Here is a 20,574-nt window from a genome sequence, read left to right as displayed (position 1 = left end):
ATGCAATGATATCAGGAAGAAGGGTCGCTAGTCTGTCGGCTAATATTTTGGAAAGTATTTTAATATCCACATTTAGCAAGGAGATTGGTCGATAGGACTCGGGAGCCGTACTATCTTTGCCAGGTTTCAATATCAACGTAATTAATGCCTCATTTGCTGCTACGGGAAACTGCCCATCTTGTGTTACCTGGCAGTAGTAGTCCCGTAGGTAGGGAACAAGCTGCCCTGATAATAATTTATAAAATTCTGCCGTGAACCCATCCGGCCCTGGAGCAGAAAAATTCCGTTGACCCTGGATGGCTTTATGTAATTCTTTAGGGGTAAGGGGTGCATTGAGGAACGCAATGTCCGAGTCAGAGAACGGCAGTAAACCAGAATCCACTAAATAGTCCCTAATGAGGGGTGATGCTCCCGAGTCCTGGCGGCCATATACCCTCTGAAAGTGGGACTGAAAAATCTGCACAATGTGGTCAGTAGTGTGTTGGAGACAGCCCAGGCCATCCCGCAATCCCAAGACATAGCGATGACCTCGAGCCTGAGTGGTTAATCGTGCTAATAACTTCCCTGCGTGATTACCATAGCGGTGATAGCGATATTTTTGATACAATAGCATTTTCACCGTGCGCTCATGGATATAAGAAGTAAGGGTCCTTTCCACCGAGATCAAGTGTTCCCTAGAGGTTTGGGTCGGGAATTGGGTATAGTGACGTTTGGCTAGGGCAAGTTCTTTTTCTAACCGAAGTATACCCCGTGACAAACGACGGTTGCACGCTATTATGTAAGCGATACAGTCCCCTCTGAGCACCACCTTAGCAGTGCTCCAAAACAGTGTCGGATTATTGCAATGCTGGCCATTAAAGGCGAGGAAGTCATCCCACTTAGTTGTCAAATACTTTTTAAAATGATCATCAGAGAATAAATAGCTAGGAAAACGCCAGCGTACCAGTCCCCGCAGGCCAAAGCCCACGTTCACATCAAGCCAGATCAGCGCATGGTCTGAGATCGCCGCAGGTCCTATCACCGCTGCATCCACATTTAAAAATGCTCTGGTCGAGATAAGAATATAATCTATTCTAGATTGTGTGTTGTGTGCCCGGGATCGGTGACTATAATCCCGTTCAGTAGTATGGAGAATTCTCCATGGGTCAACTAAACCAGATTAGCACAAAGATAGGGTAGACCTCTTGTTTGGGAGATACATGTATTCTTTCCTGGCTGAGAACGATTGCAAGTCGGGTCAAGAACCTGGTTGAAATCACCTGCTACATATACCGGATCAGTAAAACGCCCAAGAAGTAATGCCGCAATGCCCTCAATAAAGGAATGGTCATATATATTGGGTGCGTATACATTCATGATGTAAAAAGAGTATGTGCCTACTGACATCTGCAACAGAATGTATCGGCCCTGCGGGTCAGAGGCTACCACCCTTGCTGTGTATGGTAAGGTCTTACTAATTAATATCGCTACCCCTGCACACTTATGAGTAGAGGAGGCAGCATATACTGTGGCCACGCAGGACCTCCTCAACTTCTGGTGTTCCAACTCCGTCAAACGAGTTTCCTGCAAACAGACTATGTCTACCTTGTGTCGTTTGAGGTGTGTTAGAATTTTTGTTCTTTTTATAGGGGAGGTAACGCCTGAAACATTCCAGGACGCTATTCTCAGATTGTTAGCCAGCAGGTATGAAAAGGGCATGTACATACAGAAAATATACCATGTGTAAACAGAATCCACCCAGGGCAGCCACAAGGCGCTTAGGGCCTGCCCGAGCGTCAGCAGTACAGTAGATAATGCAACTGACCTGAGGCTCGCTGCAGTTTCTGAACCCACACTCTCCAGCAATCCAACAAATTCCAAAATCAACCACAGAAGCAAAGGACTCCCCCCCCCTTAAACCCCAGCCCACCCCTCTCTCCCATCCCCACCTGCCCCCTTTTCGTACAAGTACAGTCACAACCATGGGGCCGTCCCTAGACAGTCCCAAAGGTGTGAAAGATCACAAAATCATGCCACTCCGGGCCCCGAGACCCCATACAGTGAAAAAAATCATGGAGCAGAATGTTAGCCTATATAAGGAAAAAACAATGGGAAATCCCCATATATTCAAATAGCAGTCTCTGAGTGAAAACCATATAATATAACATTGTTAGTAAACTGGAACTAAAGTATCAAGAAACAGCCAAAGTAGGGGAACAGCACGCTTCTCCTAAACCAGGAGAGCCTGGTGTCCAGCAGTTGCACGTCCAAAGGCACACAATAGCAGACAGTAGGTACCAGCACGCTTCACGTGGTCACTCAAGTAAGGTCCGACTGAGGTAGCACCTGGGTATTCACATATAGATCCGCCTCAGCCGCCACTTCAAAAATGTGCCATTGTCCCTGGTGGTAAACTTTCAAAGTGGCCGGGTACAGAAAAAGAAAACGTGCTTTTTTGTCAGCCAGAGAGGAACAAATTGGGTAGAACTATTTCCTGCGCTGAGTTAAGGCCACGGAGTAGTCCTGAAAGATACGCACCTCAGACTCCTCAAATGATAAAGTCTCTCTGAGCTGTTTATATTTGCGCAAAATTTCCACTTTGTGATTGTAGTTTAAAAGTTTGGCTATTACCATGCGAGGCCTCGTCTCACGTGCCTGCTCCCTGCCCAGCCGGTGTGCCCTTTCCAGGCGAATGGGCCCCAAGCCCTCTTTCAAAGAAAAGGTGCTGGACAACCAGGCCTCCATTACCTGAAGTAGCTTTGGCCCAGGTACTGTTTCTGGAATGCCCAAAAAACGTAAATTAGACCTCCTGGATCTGTTTTCCAGATCATCCAGTCTTTCTGCTTGTTTTTGGGTCAGAGCCTGTAGTTCCTGCAACGTGGTGTCGTGGGTCTGCTGCGTGTCTTCTATGTTTGAAACCCGGGTCTCCAAGGCCGTTGTCCGGCTGGCAGTTTCTGTAAGCATATTTTCCAGTTTTAAAAGCTGCTCAGAGAGTTTATCAATGCTGGGCTGCATTGCCACTGTCACCGCCTGTGTTAAGGCCGTCAGCGCCTCCGGCGCTATTTGCTGAATCGCCGTGGTGGGGGTGACCGGCGCCATTTTGTCCGCGCCGTGCTGCGGGCGTTCCCGATCTTTTTTCTGGGTGCGGGTGGACAACTGCGGCGTGGGAGAGGACAGAAATCTGTCCATACTATAAGCGCACTCAGCGCTGCAAAGCGCTATCCCCCGAGGCACCTCCGACGGCAGGCAACAGGGTGATTCGGGACTCGAGGCCTGGGAGCTCAGGCAGCCAGCGTCTGCCTCGGCTCAGGGCTTCACGTGATCTCCTATGCTGGTTTTTAAAGAAAAATTAAGTTACTAACAATAGCTCTGCAAATTCATTTTTCAATACTATCAGTACTCTGAGATGTATACCATCTGGTCCAGGTGATTTGCTACTGTTCAATTTGTCAAATTGACCCATTACATCATCCAGTGTTACAGAGATTTGTATGAGTTTCTCTGATTCATCAGAACTGAATATAATTTCTGGCACCGGTATCTCCCCCACATCTTCCTCAGTGAAGACCGAAGCAAATAATTCATTTATTCTCTCCACTATGTCCTTGTCTTCCCTAAGAGCACTTTTTATCCCTCAGTCGTCTAGAGGTCCAACCAATTCTCTTCCTGGCTCCTTGCTTTTAATATACCCAAAAAAGTTTTTACTGTGTTTTTGCTTCCAGCATAATCTTCTTTTCAAGATCTCTCTTCGTATTTCCTTATTAGCGTCTTGCATTTGACCTGACATTCCTTGTATTATTTACAATTATTTTCAGTCGGATCCTTCTTCCACTTTTTGAAGGATTCTCTTTTAGCTCTAATAGCTTCCTTCACCTCACTCGTTAACCATGCCGGCTGCCGTTTGGGCTTATTTCCTCCATTTTTAATACATGGAATATATCTATTCTGGGCTTCTAGGATGGAATTTTTAAACATCCACACCTGATGTATATTTCTGACTTTTGCAACTGCACCTTTAAGTTTCTTTTTTAACATTTTCCTCATGTTATCATAGTCTCCTTTTTTAAAGTTAGTATTGGATTTCCTATGTAAACTTATTCCAGGGATTATATCAAATCTGATCATGTTAGATCACATATCAAGCAGCCCTAGCACCATTAACTTCCCTCACCAATTCATGCGCTCCACTAAGATCACTTTCCAAGTGAGAAACCTAAGATCAGTGATTGCCATAGGTTCAAATGGAGGTTTCATCAGGCTGGTGAGGACTACATTGAGATTCCAGATAACTGAAGGCAGCTTTAGTGGAGGTTTTGAGTTCAACAGTCCTTTCATAAGCTAAGAAAGAAGTGGGTGAATGGCTACAGGTTTATTATTGAAAGGAGCATGGTATGCACTAATAGCACTGAGGTGAACTCTGACCATAGTGGTTTTAAGTTCAGAGTTGAATAAATGACACCGAAGGAATAGAAGATATGGAGGGATCCATGTGATAGATTACACCAAAAAGTAAAGTGTGCCCACTTGAATCAATAGCATTGCTGAGTAGAAGGTTTTCTGGAAGCAGTTATAATGGCCTATACTGGTACAGAAAGAGTGAAATCTACTGAAGTCAGGTCAAGAGGTACAAGCTCGGACTGGAAGAGTGTCACCAGTGGGGTGCCGCAGGGCTCAGTGCTTGGAACCGTGCTCTTCAACATCTTTATAAACAATCTGGACATAGGTATGATGAGTGAGGTGCTTAAATTTGCGGACGATACGAAGTTGTTCAGAGTAATGAAAACACAGGGGAATTGTGAAGATCTGCAACGGATGGGGAGGAGGGACCTTGGGGTGATAGTGTCTGAAGATCTAAAGGTGAAAAAAACAGTGCGACAAAGCGGTGGCTGCTGCCAGAAGGATACTGGGCTGTATAAAGAGAGGCGTAACCAGTAGAAGAATGAAGGTGTTGATGCTCCTGTACAGGTCGTTGGTGAGGCCCCACTTGGAGTATTGTGTTTAGTTTTGGAGACTGTATCTGGCGAAGGACACAGAAAGGCTCGAAGCAGTCCAGAGGAGTGTGACGAAAATGATAGGAGGTTTGCAACAAAAGAAGTATGAGGAGAGACTGGAAGTCCTAAATATGTATACCCTAGAGGAAAGGAGGGACAGGGGAGATACGATTCAGACGTTCAAATACTTGGAAGGTATTAACGTAGAACAAAATCTTTTCCAGAGAAAGGAAAATGGTAAAATCAGAGGGGTGGGAGACTCAAGAGCAATGTAAGGAAATTCTTCTTTACGGAGAGGGTGGTGGATGCCTGGAATGCACTCCCAAGAGAGGTGGTGGAGAGGAAAACGGTGACGGAGTTCAAAAAAGCGTGGAATGAACACAGAGGATCTAGAATCAGAAAATAGTAAATATTGAAGAACTAAGGCCAGTACTGGGCAGACTTGCACAGTCTGTGTCTATATGGCCGTTTGGGGGAGGATGGGCTGGGGAGGGCTTCAATGGCTGGGAGGGTGTAGATGGACTCGAGTGAGCTTTGATGGAAACTTCAGTAGTTGGAACCTAAGAACAGTACCGGGCAGAGCTTTGGATTCTTGCCCAGAAATAGGTAAAGAGAAAAGAAAAAAAAAAAAAAAACAACTCCAACAAATTTTTATATTGAATCAAGTTGGGCAAACTAGATGGACCATTCGGGTCTTTATCTGCCGTCATCTACTATGTTACTAGGATGTGGGCCGTTGGCAACAAGAGCACTTCTTAAACCCACTAGGCGGTTTCAACATGAGAGGAAAACTCTCAGCAGCAAGGTCATAAAGTGCAATGGTTGCAACGCCGAGATTGTAAATAAGAGAAGAAAAAAATTCCCGGAGGGAAACCGGCCCAAAGGCCCAACTGAGGAGTTTGAACATCGAAAATGCGAGGAGAAAAAATGCCAAGCAAAAATAAGAACAAAGAAATAAAACACTAGCAACAAAAAAAAAAAAAAAGAAAACGAGGCGAGACAAGACGGCTAAGAAAATGTTGACTGGAAGGCAACTTGTATGGACAGAGTCCAAACACAAATTCTTTGCTCCGTGGAAAACAACAAACTGAGGAACCACGAACTGACATCAGACATCAAGGCACTCAAGTGTGTGCGATTCGGGTAGTCTCAAAGCTTCTTAAAAAGTTTAAAATGACAGTACACTTTTAGCACTATCCACACCAAGCTCCGTGGATAATGTCACCCGAATATGGGAATATGCTACCTGCTTGTCCAAGGAAAAAGTCATCAGAACTGGAGCTTTAAAAGGCTCCACATTATCTTTGGAGTAGCACAGCTGAAAAGCCTTCCAGGACTTAGTGCAGGCTGCAAAAGTCAAAGGCTTTTTAGCTCTGAGTAGAAATGACTACCTCCGAATATCCTCTGTGTATTAAGGTAGAGAGCTCAGTGACCATGCTATAAGACCGCAGTGATCTGGGTTCTCCATGTGGCTTGGACCCGTATGAACCAGTAGCTTAATGCATCAGTCCCACTGGAGTCGTACTAGACCCACATACCATGGCCAGCGAGGTCAATCTGGGGCTAACAGGATCACAAATTCTAGGTGGGTCGCAATTCTGTGAATGACCCAGCCCACCATGGGCCATGGCAGGAACACAAAGCAGCCTGTCTTCTGGCCAGGACTGAACCAAAGCGCCCAACCCTGTACTTCCTGGTTCATCTTTTTGGTTGTAGAAGCGAGTCGCCTTTGTGTTTTTGGCTGAAGCCATTAAATCCATCTCTGGACTTCCCCAGCATTGCACAATGAGATCAAATGCTCTTTGAGACAGTGACCATTCTCCTCAGTCTCTAGGGGATAAGGGATAGGGACTTGTATAGAGCCTATTTGTAGATATACAACCACATTCAAAGCGATTTACATACAGGTACTCAAGCATTTTCCCTATCTGTCCTGGTGGGCTCACAATCTGTCTAGTGTATTTGGGGCAGTGAAGGATTAAAGTGACTTGCCCAGGGACACACAACCTCAGGATACTAAGGCTGTAGCACTAACCACTGCACTGCTGAAAAAGTCAGCCTGCATGTTTTCAACTCCTGTTTCATGGGTTGCAGAGAATGCCTGAAGGTAAGCTTCCACCCATCTGATCATCATCTGAGCCTCCAGACAAAGCACTCTTGGTGCCTCCTTGCCTATTCACGGTGGCATTATCCAAGAACACCGACAACCTATTCCACTATCGGTTGGCGTACCTCAGGGCTCTGTCCTGGAACCTCCTCTTTTCTCCATCTACACTTTTTCCCTTGGTGCTCTAATCTGCTTTCATGTTTCTATGATGATGTAATCCAGAATCTGAAGGAGATCTATAACTTGTTGCACCACCTGCTTTCTCTCTGTCTTTGACAGGGCTCTGACCAGGTAATCAGCCAAGTAAGGGTGCACCTGAATTCCCATCCTGCAGAGGTGAGCTGTGACCACCACCATACCCTTAGTAAAGGTGCACAGAGCTGTTGCTAACCCAAGGATAAAGTCATAATGCCTTTGCAGGACATGGAACCTCAGGTATCTCCTGTGGGTTGGGATGATGGAATATGAAGGTATGTCTCCATCAGATCTAGGGAGGCTAAGAATTTGCTCGGTGCCACCGCCACAATTACTAACTGGACAGTCTACGTGTGGAAGCGCAGTACTTTCAGGGCCACATTCACAGATTTCAGGGCCAAAATCAGCCTCCAGTGCCTTTTTTGGAGTATCTGTCAGACCCTGATTATTTTTATGGAGTATCTGTCAGACCACGATTATTCTTTGAGAACTGGTTCTATAGCTTGAATGTCTAGTAGCCTTTGCACTTTCACTCAGACCCTGGTTTCCTTTTCTGTCTGTCTGACTGGAGAATCCACAAAGAAATCTGGGGGAAGGCGATAGAATTCAATCTTGTGACCCTCCAGAATAAGATCTAGAATCCAGCAGTCCAAGGAAATTTGCTCCCACACTCTCCAAAGTGATGAGTCTTTCGCCAATGTGCAGGAGCATGGCTGCTTCCTTGGCATTACTGAATCTTCTTGGAAGCCAGGCTGAAGAGAGACCCTGAGGGGTTGCTGGCGTCTGGAGCTGCCAAATCTATGTCTGAACCCCTGATAAGATCTTTGAGCAGAGGCACCTGTGTAGTACTGGCAGAACATCATGAGGAATGAAAATTGCCTTTGCCTCCCCTGGTGGATCAGCGAAGTCTGTTGCCTGGCAGAGACTTAGGACGACGATCTGCCACACAGCCACACGATTGGCTGTGATGTCGTCCAATCCCTTTCCAAACAGCATCTGCCCTTTAAAAGGCAGTTTGCTTAAGGTGGCCTTGGAGGCCGAATCACCCGCCCATTCTCTGATCCAGAGCATCCTGTAGGCAGCAACGCTGTACACCGACACTTTGCTCATGCCTCCGATGTCAGAGAACATCTGCCCATAATCCACCCCCCTCCAACATTAGTTGGGGGCATATCCTCCTCTGCCATGAGACTGCGCCACAATCTGATGTGATAGGCACATATCACAAATTAGGCAGCACAGTAGCTTTGATCCCCAAAGTTCGCACTTCAAATTGCCTCCTAAACACATCTACCTTATGGTCCTATACGTCCTTTAAAAATCACACCTTCTTCACTAGGCAGGGATGTATGCTTCGCCACTTGAGCCACTGTGGAATCCACTTTTGGCTGAGTAAACAGCTGTTGAAATTCTGGAGCCATAGAATACAGCTTAGACATAGTCTTGGCAACCCTTAAGGAGGTTTCTGGAGACTCCCACTGTTCAATGACCAGCAAGGTGATGTCTGGGAATGCAGGAAAAAAAAAAGTAGTCTGAACATTTGTGCCACTCATGACTGCACTGCAAGGTCAACAGCTGTTGAGGAACCAGCTTTAATTCCCTGAGCACATCCGTAATAACATGAGGCACTGTAGCCAACTTGAAAAGCTACTGCACAGAGAGATCCTCTCGCTGGTAGAGTAGGACTATCACCTCCTGACTTCTGGTCCCTGAAAGAGAACCTGAGTCCTCCAGGCAAGAAACTGTGCATTGGGAAAGTAAAGACATGGAGTCCAATCTCCAATCCTTCTAGTCCTGGTCTGCATGGTCACTCAGGCTGGGAGTCAGATTCCTTAGCAGCAGGGAGGTCTCCTGGGGAGGACTCTCTCCACAGTCAAATGCTAGAATATATGCAGGCAGCACAGAGCATCCTGGATCCATCAAATAAGCCCCAAAAACATCCTGTGGGGGCTCCCATGAAGTTCAATAAATTCAGGGACAAGGGTTTTGGAGATGAGGGCCCCATAATCCTTTAAAACCCTATCACTGGCCCCATAACCCTTAAAAAAATCAGTTTTGAGATCCTCCCACTAAAGCACAAATGCAAGCTAGCTCACAGGGGAACAGTCCCCAAGCTTCCAAAATGAACAAAGCTGCAGACTGTCTGAGTGGAATCTGCATCCTCTCCTAGGCAGAGTAGCCCCAAATTGGGGATCTTTAGGCACCTAAGCCTCACTAAATGATAAAGAACAGTGGTTCCCAACCCTGTCCTGGAGGACTACCAGCCAGTCGGGTTTTTGGGATAGCCTTAATGAATATGCATGAGAGAGATTTGCATATAATGGAGGTGACGGGAATGCAAATCTGCCCCATGCATATTCATTAAGGCTATCCTGAATATCTGACTGGCGGTGGTCCTCCAGGACAGGGTTGGGAACCATTGGTAAAGAATACCCGAAAATAATAAAACTGAATAGATCAATCAGAACGCACCTTCTCAGTACGCTTTCAGAAGGAAAACCTAGAGAGGGCACTATACTCCACAAGTGAAGGAAGAGTTGAAAGATATGATTAACATCCTTCTGCAACAGTTGAGTAGACTCCTATGTTTATATAACAGAAAAGGCAGTTTAAATAGAGTGGTTCCCAAACATACCATTGATTTAGAAAGAACAATAAAACAAACCTAAGTGTGATAATATGCGTATCTAAATCATTAGATGCCATTGTCAGATTTGAAAGGATGTATTTTATATTCAAACCATGCTCCACTATATTACAAATTCAAAATGCCAAAAATCTAGACCCTTAAAAAACTGCAATATCTGGACTGCCTGAAAATCTGGACTTAGAAGTGATGTACACTCTTCCTCCCTCCTGCCTCACTGCACACGTTGTGGTGTCTTTCCCTCCCAGACCTGTCTGAGGCACTCTCTCTATCCTAAGGCTCTGCATCCAGCCACCTCACTCACTCCCTCCCCCTGCTCTCCAGTCTCTACACCTAGCCCCCACCCCTCCCTGCCAGGTTCTGTACATTTACCCCTCTCCCTCCCAATGCCCTGCAGGCCTCCACCGGGACTGCCAAGAGACCTGGTGGTCCAGCAGTGGCTGGGACGAGGGATCCCTCTCGCCAACTATCCTAGCCTGATTCTAATTATTTTTATCTCCCTCCCACCTCCCCCACGTACCTTAAGTACCCTGGTGGTCCAGCGGTGAATTGCCCTTTCTTCACTCCTGCCCTTGCAGAACCGCTAGCTAATTGGACTACCAAAATGGGAGCCTTTTAAGGGTCCACCTGATCCCTAAAACATCACTGTGGGAAAGCCTTCCAGGTTTTGTAATAAGAAGCCATAGTACAGGGTTTCTTTGAGTGCAAGAGAGTTAAGATAAATATATTGGTACCTTGGATTACGAGCATAATCCATTCCAGGAGCATGCTCGTAATCCAAAATGCTCGTTTATCAAAGCAAAGTTCCCCATAGAAAATAGTGGCAACACTGACGATTCGTTCCAGAACCTGGGGTCTGTACCTGTCGGGTGCTGCAGCGCTGTCTCCTCCGTCCGCCTCCTCCATCCGTCATCCAAAGAAGAACCCCACAGTGCCACTTCAGAGGGATGCCTCCTCCATCCACCGGCCAGCCCTCCACGTTGGATGCCCTCCGCATGCTGGAGAGCCCCCACCCGAGCCCACGGAGCCGAGCGCCGCCCCACCCGCAAGCCGCGCACAACGCCAATGATTGACGCTGTGCACGTCACACGCAATGCGCAGGCGGGACGGCACCCAGCCACGCAGGCCCAGACAGAGGTCCTCCAACCTGCGGAAGGCACCAGACGTGGAAGGCTGGCCAGAAGACGGAAGAGGAATCCCCCGAAGCAGCGCTTCCTGGGCTGTAAGTGCTCGTTTATCGGGGCAGTGCTCGGTTTGCGAGTCAAAAGTTTGCTGAGTGTTTTGCTCATCTTGCAAAACACTCGCAAACCGGGTTACTCGCAAACCGAGGTTCCACTGTACCTCCAAATAACCGTGCTTCATCAAAGCTGAGTGCTCAAAAGCAATGCTGTGGGTTCTCCATGGGCATCAGTCTCTGACTGAAAATATATCGCTGAAAAGGGCAGCTAGAGCTTCTCGTCCCGCTGAAGACATACGAGATCCGCATACCACGGCGGTGAGGCCAATCCGGAGCCACTAGAAACACCAGGCTGGGATGCATCGCTATCTGGCAAATGACACAATCAACCAGAGGCCACGGAAGGAACATCATACAGGAACTCGTGAGCCAGCCAGGACCAAACCATTCGGCCCTAGCTTCCTCACTGTTCATCGACCAAATAAGCGCCCGTCCTTCGAGATTTCTGCCAAAGCCAACAAGACTTTTTGGGACTAACTCCACCTCTTGTAAGATCAGATGGAATGCCTCCTACAAGAGGGACCATGCTTCTGAGTCCAAGAACTTCAGCTGAGGAAGTCTGCCTAAACATTGTCAACTCCAGCCTCATAGACCAGTGTTTCTCAACTTCTTCAAGCCAAGTACCCCCTAAGTCTAACAAATACCAAAAGAGCACCCCCACCCAAGCTCCACCCTGACTCCACCCCCAAAATAGTACTAATTGAAATGCAATTTCTTCCATCCATTTTTCATATACATACAATATAATCTTATTAAAACATAATGGTAACCACAAAATTAAAAAAATAGAAAGCATACTATACGCAGAAAAAATGTTCATTTATATTTGGGGGAGTCTACGAGATCAAGGCAAACTTTAAAATATGCAATGTCACCTCAGTAACAACTATAGAAAAATAGACAAATATAATGCAAAATATAGATCGCAAATATAAATTCTCAAAACTTGACACATTTCGATCACTAAATTGAAAATAAAATCATTTTTACTTTGCTGTCTGGTGATTTCATGAGTCTCTGGTTGCACTTCCTTCTGACTGTGCATCCAATATTTATTTATTTCTGCCTCCTGCATGCTTCCTCTGCTCTAGACCTCATTACATTTCCCAACCAACATCTCTCTCTGTCCCTCCATGAGTCCAACTTTTCCTCCTCTCTCCTCCACCCCTATTGGTAACAAGTCTCCCTCTCTCTCTCACTATCCATCTGTCTTGAGAAATCCAAGCATCTCTCCCACCATTAAATTAACTAAGAACACTTCTTAAGTTCTCAGTAGCAAAGAAAAACTTTTTTTTGTTGACCAGTGTTATCAGTATTATAGTTTCTTTTATAAGCACTAAATGTATTTTATGCTAAACATGAAATGTTTCAAGTTAAACAGATTAACCAACCTTGATAAAATCTCGAATAAGCTGGGCTGCTTTAACTCCATTTTGTACATTAAAGCTGATGTCAACTTTTACTTCAGTGAAAGAATCTGTCAATTTAATAATAGGTACCTATGGGAAAAAACAATATAGTTACAGTCACATAAAACAAGTTACTCTAATATTCAATGGCATATAAATTTAGCTCAAGTGAGCATTATGACCACAGTGAAAATCTGGTTTATGAACAGTACTCGTCACTTATCTACACAACATACTTGCAATCATTAGCTATAGGCAAAGCCCTGTCATAGATCAATGATTACAGGCAGTTCCCAGGTTAACAACATCCAATTTACATCAGACTCGTACTTACGAACTGGGGTCCTGTCTTAGGGTGCTCAAAACTGCTGAAAGCAAGAGCCAGTGGAGAAAGCTATAGCTTGAAAGAGCCAGAAAGAGCATCCAGAAAGAGCCTGGGCATCCTATGGTCCTGTAACCAGACCAAGAAGCTATGGATGGGATGGGGGGGGGGGGGGAAAAAGTTTGGTTGTTTTTTTTTTTTGCTCTTGCAGAACCCCAGCAATAAAATGGTGGTCAAAGCCATGCTAAAAAGACCTTCTGAAGAAGGGGTCCTCAACCAAATCCGAACTCTCAGGGTGACCGTGTTGATTAGTACTAGTGCTGCTCAATTCACTTTGGTGAACTGATTCATTTTCTTTAAATAATTGGGCTTTCTGATTCGGTGACCAACCCTCCTCCCCTTATCTTTGGGCCTACTAAAGAAGCTGCAGCGCTTTGGCAGCAAACAGTCTGTCCTAAGCGCTGCCTATGCTGCTTCTGCTTTAGGGGACGGGGAGGGGGGGTATCAGTTGGGAAGTGCTGCATAGGCACCAGCGCTGGGTACCCTCGGCTCCATGGATTTAGGGGCCCCCCCGAAGGCAAACATGTTTCCCCCTTCTCTTTACCGTCATCTGGCCTCCTGGTCTCACTGTCAAAGCTAATTACGGCATGCAGAGGATCACTGGTGCTGTAGTGATCCTAATAGGCTGCTGTCAGTCTCTGCTGCACGTTCCTCTGCCGTGGTTCCACCCCTTCTCAGACGTTACATCCTGTTTTGGTCTGGGATGGACCACAACAGAGGGAACATGCAGCGGAGGCCGATGGCAGCCTATTAGGATAGCTACAGCACCAGCGATCTTCTGCACGCCGTAATAAGCTTTGAAGGTGAGACCGGGAGGCCAGGGGGAAGCCAGACGATGGTAGAGAGGAGAAGGGGGAAACATGCCAGCCTTTGGCCAGAGGGCATAATCTGAGGTTGAGGGGTTGTAGACTCAAGAATAATGTTAGGAAATTCTTCTTTATGGAAAGGGTGGTTGATGCTTAGAATGAACTCCCAAGGGAGGTGGTGGAGAGGAAAACGGTGACAGAGTTCAAAAGGGCGTGAGATGAACACAGAGGATCTTTAATCAAAAAATATATATTGAAGAACTATGGCCAATACAGGGTAGACTTGCACAGTCTGCGTCACGTATATGGCCATTCAGTTGAGGATGAGCTGGAGTGAGCTTCAACAGAGACTCCAGTAGATGCACAATACCAGATAAGAGCTCTGGGTTTCTGGCCCAGAAATATCTAAGAAAAAGAACAATTTAAATTAAATTATAGAGTGTATGTTTGGATGGACCATTCAGGTCTTTATTTGCGGTCACTTACTATGTTACTATCCTATATTTTTAAGTACACGGAGGGAGGGAGGGATAGGGAGGGTCCAAAAAGACAGACATATGCTGGACTGAGGGTGGGGGAGGGAAAGAAATAATAGGTCTAAAAACAGAGGAGAGGAAGAGAGATGGTGGACAATGGGATGCAGGGAGGGAAGGAACAGAAAGGGAGAGAAGTTTGACCCAAGGGATGGTGTGGATGGGGGGGGGATAAAGATACTGGATAGGAGGGTAGTTGGGAAGAGAAAGGAAAAGATGGTGGACCCTGGGATGGTGGGGAAGGAGGGAGAGATGCTGGATGAAAGGGTAGTTGAGAAATGGAGAGATGGTGGATCTGGGAATGGTGGGATCCATTGCTGCAGCTGCTCTTTCATTCTTTAGGCCGCTGGCAGCGTGAGTGAAGTAAACACGCTGCCTTCCGCAGCTGGAAACTTTCCCTCTGCTAGTGGCCCGAAGAGTGCAAGTATACCTTATCAGATCCCATGGAGGAGAGGACTGCAGGGGGAGGAGGGGGGTCATTAGAGAAATGCTGGACTGTGTGGATGGAGATGAAAAAAAAGAAAGATGTCAGACCCCTGGGGAAAAAAGGAAAATGGAAGGGGAGGATAGAGATGGAAGATGGATGGTAAGCATGGAGAAAGAACAAAACAACAAATGGGCAGGAGACCCTGGCAAGAGAGTTATCAGAAGACAAACAAACCAGAGCCTGGGACCAACATGATTTGAATAATGACCAGGCAACAAAAGGTAGAAAAAATAATTTTATTTTCTGTTTTGTGATTACAATGTGTCAAATTTGAAATGTGTATCCTGCTAGAGCTGGTGTTAGACTGTGAACATGAGCTAGGAAAAGTCTTTATTTATTTTGTTTACACTACAGCGCCAATGTGGGTAGGAGAGGGCAAAGAGGATGGGGTAGGTGAAGAGGCTATAAAATAAACCTACCAGGATGTTTGGAAAAAAACTCCCACAAAAACATCCAATTGGGAGAAAAAAAAACATCCAACTGGGCAGAAAAATTGATTAAATAGGCTGAATCAAATTGAAATTTTTTTTTACTGAATCGGACAGCACTAATCAGTACCAGCAAGAGTTATCAACTGGATCCAAAATAAAAGCAGTGTCAGGAGACAAAAAACAGCATAATATCCGTATGGCACAATGCAATCAAAAACTCAGCCAAAGCCGGATGAGAGGGCTTCTGAAAAGAGACCTTCGCCACTGGCTCAACTGACACGCCTGCATCTAATGAGCTGGGTTGGAAGAATACACTTTCCAGAGCAGCTGAAAAAAAGTTTGGGAAAACTGCAAGGCCCTGCTGAGGTGCACCAAAAGAGTCCCCAGACTCAGAACATGGGCATTTGGCGCCAAACTCCATAACAGTGTCTGGGGGAGATATTTCCCTGAAATCACAGTCCCAAACTGGCTCCCCAGCCCGGTAGAACCTGAAAGAGGTGAAGCCAAAAGCTCCCGCCTCCTCCCCCAGGGTGCTGCGGCACGCGGATATGGTCACAGATCTGGTGCCATCAAGGCACACATTCAACAGATTAGGGGTTAGGGGGTCTATCCCAAATGATTTGTAATCAAAATCGAGGGGTTTTTGAGGCAGAAGTAAAACTTTGAAAAAAAGATGGATTAAAATCCAAGATGGCAACAGCCAGCGAATTTGAACCAAAAACAGCAAAAATAAAAACAAGAAAAAGAAGCAGAGCAATTCAAGAGACTTCTGCACAGAGTGCTGCAGAAAATGAAACTGTAGAGCAGGGGTGCCCACACTTTATGGGCTTGTGAGCTACTTTTATAATGACTAAGTCAAAATGATCTATCAACAATAAAATTTAAAAAAAAACACAAAACACACTGAAAGGCAGAGAAAATGTTAATTATTCATATTCCGGGTTTTTTCAATGAGGTCACAGCAGATGACTCTATGCAATGTCACCTCAGTAACAAAATACAAAAATAGACAAATATAACCCCTCCCTTTATACTAAACCACGATAGTAGATTTTAGCACAGGGAGTTACGCTGAATGTCTCGCACTGCTCTCAATGCTCATAGGCTCCCTGTTCTAAAAAACGTTATTGCGGTTTAGTAAAAGGAAGCCATAGTGCAAAATATAGACAGCAGATATAAATTCTCAAAACAGACACATTTTGATCACTAAATTGAAAATAAAATCATTTTTCCTACCTTTGTTGTTTGGTGATTTCATGAGTCTCTGGTTGCACTTTCTTCTTCTGACTGTGCATCCAATCTTTCTTCCTTTCTTTCAGCCTCCTGTATGTTTCCTCTCCTCCAGACCTCATTCTCTCCCCCAACTTTTTCTTTCTGTCTCCCTGTTCCTTATTTCTGTCTCCCTGTCTGCACCCTTTCTTTCTTTATCCGTGCCCTCCCCCAAGCCACTCAGTTTGCTGCCACCGCCATCGGGAACAGCCCCCAAGCCACCGCCGTCCCAAGCTTTCCCTGCAGAAGCGTTGCACTGACCAGCATTCCGCTCCCTGACGTCAATTCTGACGTAGGAGAGGAAGTTCCGGGCCAACAAGGCATTTCTCCCCATTCCATCCAGCCTGAGCACCATCTCTCCTTGATCCAGCATTTCCCTTCTGTGTCTGAAAGAATTACCATTCCACCTATTTTCCAGCATCACCCTTTTTTGTGTCCATCTCACCTATATTCCTATCTCACCACTTTTTCAGAATCTTCATTTGTCTCTGTCCTTGTCTTTACCCCATGTTCACCATTTGCCCTTTCAATGTCTTTACCCCCCCTTTTTCAACATTACTTCTATGTCTCTATTTCACCTCCTCTTCATGTCCCCTCTGTATCTCTATCCTTATTCAGTAGGTCCTGCTTACCCTTTCTCTTCTTTGTGTCACATCTCCATTTTCAGCTTTCCCCCCTTTTCCTTTAATGCACCCTGTAGCCAGAATCTTTCCATCCTCCCTCCACTCCGGCCCAGCCCAGTATGAAATATTTCCTTTTGTTTCCCTCCACTCTCTCTTTCTTCCCCTCCCTCACCCACGAGTCCTGCATCTGGCCCTCTCCCTTCTACCTGCACCCGGCAACACCCCCTGCTCCGCGGCTCTCTTCAGCAACTCGTCAGCAGCAGTGATCAAGACAGGCTGCTGACATCGAGGCCTTCCCTCTACGAGTCCCGCCTTTGTGGAAAAAGGAAGTTGAAACAAGCAGAGGGTAGGCCCCGACGTCAGAAGCTTGTGTCGATCACTGCTGCTGAGTTGCCAAAGAGAGTCTCGGAGCAGGGGGTGTGGCCGGAAGCAGGTAGAAGGCCAGATAGGAAGGCTGCTGGAAGAGGTAGAAGCTCCGGAGCATGACACCGACCCGGGCCAGGATTATTTCTTTTTTAGGCTGCTGCTGCTGCCGCCGCCACGCCCCCCCCCCTCCCCGAAATGACAAAAAACAGCCTAAAGTGGATGTCTTTGACGTCGGGGAGAGGAAGACTGATAGGCCCGGTAGATCGGGACGGCAACACGAGTCTATCATGGAGCCCAGGATGGGCTCTGCGATCGACTCACGTTGCCTTCCTGAGCTACCCGTCGATCGCGATCGACGTATTGGGCACCCCTGCTGTAGAGGGCTCTAACTCACTCTCTAAGGTAGAAGTATATGCTCAGAAAAGTGTCTGGATTTCTGCAACTCCCGGATTGCAGGAAGGGATTTAACACCTAGCGTATGGAATCCGGAACGGATATAACAAACAGTTTAAAGAATACTATAAATTACATGCATCAACTTATGCCCGCTACTAACATGGCATAAAACAACACACCTGAACCTGGGTGCACCAATGCTGTCATTAAACTAGCATTCTATAATGTTATCTTGGCACCAAGATGCTGTTATGGAATTATAATTAAGCACACAGCATTGGGGCACCTAAGCTGAGATGCCAATCTAAAGAACTGTCCTGTACATGTCTGGACCCAAATGCTGAATTTTTGCAGAGTTATAAGCAGTCTTAAAAGTACTTTTAAAAATCCAATATTTTAAATATTCAGAAGACTGATATTTCTCATTAAAACATGAATATTTTTCCGACAAGGCCTGCTTCATTTAAATGTTAGGATATGCACTATTAGTCTGACACTGTAGAACAGATGCTAACACACACATCATTGCCTAGCACTGGAAAAGCCATTTATCTGAATGTGTGTCTATTCCTGGCTCAAAAATTTATTAGCCTAAAAGGATGCCAGACATAACATGAGTCAATAAAAATCCATCTGTAAAGAGCATTGAGAAAGTGATAGCTCTAGCTTTAACCAGCCCATTGCTGCTAAATCCATTCTGGGACAAAATATGAGTGGCTCAGTTACTCTCTCAGCAAGTCACTTCAGAAGCACCAATGCAGATCAATCCTTTATTAGAATGACAGGGTAAAAGAATAATCTTCTCGGACAAATCATGTCAAGGTAATTTTTTTTTTTTTTTTTTTTTAGTTAAGAGCTCAAATTGCTTTTCTGAGAGAAGTAAAATACCTGTTACACATAAAATGTCTTCCTTAAAAAAGTTTATTCCTCTAACAAAAAATGGTACGTTATTATTTTAAGCAGTCAGCAGGTTAAAAAAATCCTTCAAGATTAATCCTAAAACATCCACGTCTTTAACCATTAGAACCTATATTGTCTTAAAACCAAAATTTATATATTTCATTGTATTACTAGAGAGTAACTCAAACATTCATAAATGATATTTTCTATATAAGGTTGTCATACAGAGGAGAAAAGCTGAAGCCAGAAATATAGCTTAAACACCCATTTTGTTTTAACAATCCTATATAATAAAACTCTAGCCGCACATGCGCACTCTTGCCAGCATGTTCCAAGATCCGTATGTCCGTGGCCGGCAAGAGTGCACATGCAAGCTTACAACGGCCCGAACTTGAGCGCTGTGGCCGACTCTTTTACACTGCACGGCCGAACCTGATCGTGGAACCCAAGGTAATGTTCAAGTTTCAAGTTTTATTGATTTTGATATACCAACCATCAAATTAATATCTGGCCGGTTAACAATCGGATTAAAAAGATAGGGAAAACTGAGAAAAATAAAAATTGGTAGATTAATAATAATGTGTGAACATAAAAAAGACATTTACCAGACATACTGGAAAGTGAGGGTAGAATAAAGGGATGGGTAAAGTTACATATTTGAGAAGAAAGAAGGAGATAGTAGGGTTTGGATAATACATAAAGGGAGGGGTTGCTTTGTCAAAGACCGAAGTTAGTTTTAAGCTCTAAGCCGCGGCTTCAGACGCAGGCAAGGATCGTGAGAGAAGCCGCTGCCGCAGCTTAGAACTTAAAACTAACTTTGGTCAGAACTAAAGGGAGTCAAGGCCCCAATTGTAAAGGTCGCCGGCATCGTCTTCGCCCCTCTCCCTGGCACACCTGAACTCCTGTTCAGCTTCCCATCCGACCCTCCCTAAGGCTCCCTTAGTCCCTTGCCGCCGCTCCTTTTCTCTTCCCGTGGTCCAGACAAACGTCCTGATTCCAGCAGTGGCCGCAGCACTCTAAACACGCTGCTTCGCGGCCTGCTACTGCCTGATTTGCTCTGCCCGACACGACAGAGCAAATCAGGCCACTAGAAGGCTGCGAAGCAGCGTGTTTAGAGTGCTGCGGCCGCTGCTGGATTCAGGACGTTTGTCTGGACCGCGGGAAGGGGGCGGCAAGGGACTAAGGGAGCCGATAGGAGGGTCGGATGGGAGGGAAAGGGGGCTGCTTTGGGAGAGGGGTGTGCTGGGAGGGAGACAGCTTTGCTTTGGGAGAGGGTTGTGCTGGGAGGCAGACAGCTTTGCTTGGGGGGGGAAGACAGAAGGGAGGGCCACGGAGAGACAGTCAGGGAGGAACTGGAGGGGGAGAGGGAAAGGGGGCTGCTTTCTAGCACCCGTTAATGCAGGGGTGTCCAATGTCGGTCCTCGAGGGCCGCAGTCCAGTCGGGTTTTTAGGATTTCCCCAATGAATATGCATTGAAAGCAGTGCATGCAAATAGATCTCATGCATATTCATTGGGGAAATCCTGAAAACCCGACTGGACTGCGGCCCTCGAGGACCGACATTAGACACCCTTGCGTTAATGTAACGGGCTTTAACACTAGTTTCTCAATAAAATATCTAAATGGCCCTGTACAAATTCATGGATGAGATCCAAATTACATTTCATATAATTCTAGAGGCTTTATTTTCAAATCCAAACTCAAACATTTTTGGAGCATGCCTGAACAGGGCTACTAGAATAGTAATGTATCTGCAACAAGACCCTATGAAATTAAAAACTTAAGAACTTAAATATGAATATACTCAAAGAGGATAT

General features: G+C 45.7%; 1 protein-coding gene across 1 annotated transcript in view; it reads right to left on the bottom strand.

Moving 5' to 3' along the window:
- Positions 1-20,574, bottom strand: part of TENT4B (terminal nucleotidyltransferase 4B) — a 114,659-nt gene that overhangs the window by 23,122 nt on the left and 70,963 nt on the right. The window contains exon 5 of the mRNA XM_033941711.1: positions 12,548-12,655. Within this exon, the coding sequence (XP_033797602.1) occupies positions 12,548-12,655 (108 nt within the window). The remainder of the gene's footprint in view (positions 1-12,547; positions 12,656-20,574) is intronic.

The sequence above is a fragment of the Geotrypetes seraphini genome, chromosome 4 (genome assembly GCF_902459505.1).
Source record: "Geotrypetes seraphini chromosome 4, aGeoSer1.1, whole genome shotgun sequence".
In the NCBI taxonomy this organism is placed as follows: domain Eukaryota; kingdom Metazoa; phylum Chordata; class Amphibia; order Gymnophiona; family Dermophiidae; genus Geotrypetes; species Geotrypetes seraphini.
Note: the sequence above shows the minus strand (reverse complement) of the source record. Positions and strands in the feature narration are given on the sequence as shown.